General features: G+C 33.3%; 1 protein-coding gene across 1 annotated transcript in view; it reads right to left on the bottom strand.

Moving 5' to 3' along the window:
* Positions 1 to 899: 899 nt before the first annotated feature.
* The window catches only part of LOC104165627 (plakophilin-4-like), a gene marked incomplete at both ends in the record, with an annotated part of 7,451 nt that continues 3,477 nt past the window's right edge, over positions 900 to 4,873 (bottom strand). The window contains one exon of the mRNA XM_009705299.1: positions 900 to 1,113. Coding sequence (XP_009703601.1) covers positions 900 to 1,113 — 214 coding nt within the window. The remainder of the gene's footprint in view (positions 1,114 to 4,873) is intronic.

The following is a 4,873-nucleotide window of genomic DNA, read 5'->3' as shown; positions in this document are numbered from 1 at the left end:
GGAAAGGGTCCCAGTATGACACCTCTGTTACTTCTAACTTGAGCACTGTTGTGCAGCTTTGCTTAGTAGGTAAGTAGTTAAGCTTTGTAGCTTAACAAAACTGAACAAGGGAGCTACTAAAACTTGAAAGAGGAACTGTTTAAAGAAAGTGAAAACTCTGCTTTTTTCTATCCTTTCATATTTTTCAATCGCCTAAAATATTCACAGACAAATCACTCCCATATTAAGAAAAAGAGAGAGCAGATGGATGCAGTGCCCAACAAATCCATCCTGTTTTGATGAAAATGGAGTTCCTTCATGTGTTACAACTGCAAATGATTTATTATTTCTGTACTGTCTGCACCAAGTGCCAAGTAGGTTCCTGGGTTACAAGCTAAATCTGCTACTACCTCATACTCAAGAGACTGGGAATGTGTACACAAGTCACTTGCCATGTCTCTACTAGCAGGCTGTGCACTGAGATGCTTCTATAATTTGCACACTTGCAATTTTCTGTCTGTACTTCAACACAAATTTACATAGTCTGGGTCCATCTTACGAATTCTGCAAGATCTTATTTAAAACTGTAATAAAACAAATGTTACAAGTCAATAAAGAAACATCTATCCAAGACCTAGCTGTGTATGTAGGAGACTCATATCAGAGGAAAATTTACCCTAGACTGGAGCATTAGTGCAACTACCTCAAGATTCACTTCTTGCTGTGATTCTGTACTTCTATGCTAATACTTTAACTGTTAATCAAAATAAGTGATTTTGTATTCACAAAAAATACCAATGCACAAATAAAAATCCAGTCAATACACTCAATTCCAGTCACTTACCAGTTATTTCAGTCTTGTCCACTTCAGAAAAATAATCTGTATTATAGTTCTCTGCTTGTTTCTATTCAAAACTTACCTGTCACAAGCTCTTTTACTTCAGCATCAATCGACTTTCTCAACAATCGTAAAAGGGCAGGTATCCCACCAACATTCTTCATTGCTATTTTGTTTTCATCAGTAGACTTTCCGTAAACAAGGTTTCTCAGTGCACCACAAGCATTCTTCTGAACTTCAAGGACTCTGTGATCCAAGAGATCAACCAGGTGCTTGATTCCTCCTAGCCTACATACCTAGGAAACGGAATGTCACAAACATCAGCACCCATTGATTTCACTCATTTCACTCTGCAGACTTAAAAGGCTTTTATTTTTATAAAAACAGAACATTCCTTTCTACTTCAAGAAGAAATATTGTTGGTAAATCCTAATAACTTGATTGTTACACTGTACTGAAGATTCCTGTGAACAACTCACATCCTTGTTGAAAAGGTTGATGGACATTTTCAGTCATTTCCCGTGTTCAGAGAAGAATTGTTACTGCTAAAGTTTCGTTTCCCAGTAATGTAGTTCTTCAAGTAATTTCCTATACCTCAGAATATCGGTTTAGGGAATATTGGAAGTAACAAGTTGCAAAGATTTGAATGCCAACTTTTACACTTAGCTACATACACACACACAAATCAGTTCAAATTAGCACATATCCAGCTGTATTGGCATATCCGAAGTTCCTTTTAAAAGGAAGGTCTACTCTGCAGAAATTGTGTAAAGCAAAAAAGAAATTTTTATATTGTTTGCTTTAAGCAGGTTAGTTGCATTTATTCTTTGTTATATATTTAAAAAAAAAGTCACATTGTGTTTTGAGATCTCATTTCCATGTAGTACTTTTCTTTGTTCAAAATAACTCACAGAAATTACAAAAGATTAAAGTATTTTAGAATTCTGTAATATTGACTAAATAAAAATTTTAGAGGTAACTAAGTAGTATTACTTACAAGATTAATATTAATTTTAAATTAAAAATAACCACCAAAAGGCTACCCAAATATTTTCTATGAACTGTTTTAAAAAAATACGAGCTATTTTGCAATATCTATTGGATCTATTATAACCTGGTATTATTTTAGCGCAGCACTATAACTTTTGTGCCATACTATCCATAGAATATGCCTAAGGAAGCTGGCATAGGATCTCTTTAAAAACCCCACACCTACAGCACTAAACTGCTGCTGCCCCAAAAGAAGATCCCATGGTGAAAAGAAAGAGATATACCATCATTCCTGAATATTTTGCTTATATTCTGAGGCAAACAGTCAGAAGACATGTAAAACTTAAAGTCCTAAGGATTCTCTAGTTCAGCATTAAAAGCACTTTTAGAGGCGCCTTTTCTATTCTAACCCATATAATAATTAGTTTGGCAAGCCACAAGACTATTTGAAATACATTAATGTGTACAAGTTTTCATGGATTCTTGGCTTTAAAAGTTCAGTGTCTTTTATTGGCCATAACACAAGGAGAATAAAATTATTCTCAATGAAAATGTAACTGACATTTAGCCAAATCATTTTAAGTTGGTACTTTGAAAAACGGAATCTTCTATTACATTCTTAAAAATTACATCGGGTATCAAAACACTTAATATCTTTATCTACACTTTAAAACAGCCAAACTGAAGAGGTCTGGAAAAAAAACCCATGCCAGGTCTTTGACGAACACTGTATGTGATTTTTATCTGTCAAATCACCTCAAGTAGAATAAAAGAAATAAAATGAAAGATTGGTGACTTGGAAATTTTTTAGACCTCTGTTTAAAACTTATGTTTTTCAAAAGGAAACCTTTATTTATACACCTAGATATATCTACCAGGTAAGTTATGAAGCCAGGGGATACAAAGTTTGGCCCTGATCAATTAGACAAGTCACTGCTATGCCAAAAGCCACCAGGAATCTGTATCTGAAGGCAGTCAGTGGACTTAAGCTTAAAAGTTAGTCACCTGGCAGAATTTCTTTAGCTAGGAAATAAGTACTACCTTACAGATTATTTATTTGATACAGACTACATTGAAAGCATATGCTGCAGAATGCTATAAAAAATAATTAAAAAGTTGTTCTTTTTCAAGGCAAATATTTCTTATTTCTGTTACTAAATAATGAAGCTACAAATAACTGTTCATGCTTTTCAGTTCAATCTCCCTCTTGTATGTGAATTCAGCACATCAAACACTACATCTACACTACACATCCATAATACAGATACAAGTTCTGAATGACAAAATAGCTTTATCGTTTTTTCAATCAAAACTTGATGAGATAGTTTTTGAGTATATAATTTAAAATAAAACTGGACTAGAAATCCATTCGCAAGATTTGTATTCTGCTGAGTCATTAACTATTTTAAAACATAGCAGCTGTTGCTAGTTTGAAAAGGCAATTTCTAAATTAAAAAAACCAGAATTCTTGTAAAATGATACATTAATGAATTAATATATCAATATTGTATGTATTTACAGATAGATATTAATTACACAGAAGTCTAATTTATTAATTCTGTGTAGTTTCATAGCTAATTTAAATGGTAAAGATTCCCCCCACAATAAGCAGTTTCTTATGCTTACCTTTAGGTTTTAGCAATGCAAGCATTCTAATTCATTTTGCTAGGCTTTTAACATCCTTAATAGTCTAGCAAATTAATCTGGTCTTTACCACAGTAATAAAATAATAAATTTAAATAATGAATGAAAATACAAAAGCAGTCCTCAAAGAAAGCTTTACTGATTTCAGCACTAAAATAATTATGATCCTTTCCTATTCCAAATAGTTTCTTGTAGTGGCCTCTGCTTTGAAGGGAATGTGAATTGCAGCTTTCCTATTGCCACAGATACCACTGTATTTTCAATATATGCAGTTCCCTGCCTGCCATTCCAACTCAAGGGATTCAAGCTTCTTAAGAGACTGAAAGCCTTGTCAGGAAACACTGACCTAAGACTCGCTTTCCCAAAAGCACAGGAATATTCTCTTCTCCTAGAAGCCAGAGAATTGCATTCTTTCTGTCATAGTATTCTAAGAATTTCTAACACCTGATTATCCCCATTCAAAAGAAATAACTGCCAGTACATAAATCTCTGTTTGAAAAGGAGAAATGTTCTGTTCCAACCTTCCAGACACTAAGTGGAAGGCGGGCTACATTCACAGTTGTTTCTCTGACTAATGTAACTCATCTTGTCTCCTAAATAAAAAAGAGGACCTTTTTCTTTGGATAGGGTTCTATAAGCTTGATTATATGGCATAATATGTCTATAATCCTTTATATCTGAATTGATTTAAAGACATATCAAATATTTCTAATGCTAAGAAGGGTAAACAATTGAGAAACCACTTCATACAAGAAGTATGAACAACCACCACAACATACATATAAGTTAGCACCACATTCAAGTTCTGTTTAAACTTTGGCATATTTCTTCTAGTTTTGTGTAAGTAAAAAAAAAAATTAAAGCAGATGTTCCATAATTTCTAAAACAAATTCTGTAATAATGAAAATGGAAGCAGTGAAGAAACACAAGATCTCCTATAGATAGACATGTGCAGACAAACAATATCCCAAGAATTCCTAAATAAGCTGAATAAAGCTAAATAAATAAGCTAAATAAAATAGCAAGACTACCTTATAAATCTGTCTACAGCTGATCACTGTGATCTTTACTGGAACATCAAAACTACCACCATCTTTTCAGTTGCCTTCCACCAACAGTGAATTTTGTTGGGCTATCTTCTTAGAAAAGTTGCACCAACATTTTATTAACATAACTAATATTCATACTGAAAATAACAGATAACACACATATATGATCCAAACGAAACAGCAAATTCCTTCAGATCAACAGCTCATAGCTGTTCTGCAAAAAGAGCAGCTCTTCAAATGCAAACAGTTTCTAGAAATTTCAACAACAATCTGAATTTTCATTGAGATGCAGCTTTCTTCCACATCATATTGACGTAAGTACTATCCTCTATATATTTGTAGGGTTGGATTTCTTTCCTTTGATTGAAAGCTC

The sequence above is a fragment of the Cariama cristata genome, unplaced genomic scaffold, assembly GCF_000690535.1.
Source record: "Cariama cristata isolate BGI_N322 unplaced genomic scaffold, ASM69053v1 scaffold24978, whole genome shotgun sequence".
In the NCBI taxonomy this organism is placed as follows: Eukaryota; Metazoa; Chordata; class Aves; order Cariamiformes; family Cariamidae; genus Cariama; species Cariama cristata.
This window is presented reverse-complemented; position numbering and strand designations above follow the sequence as displayed.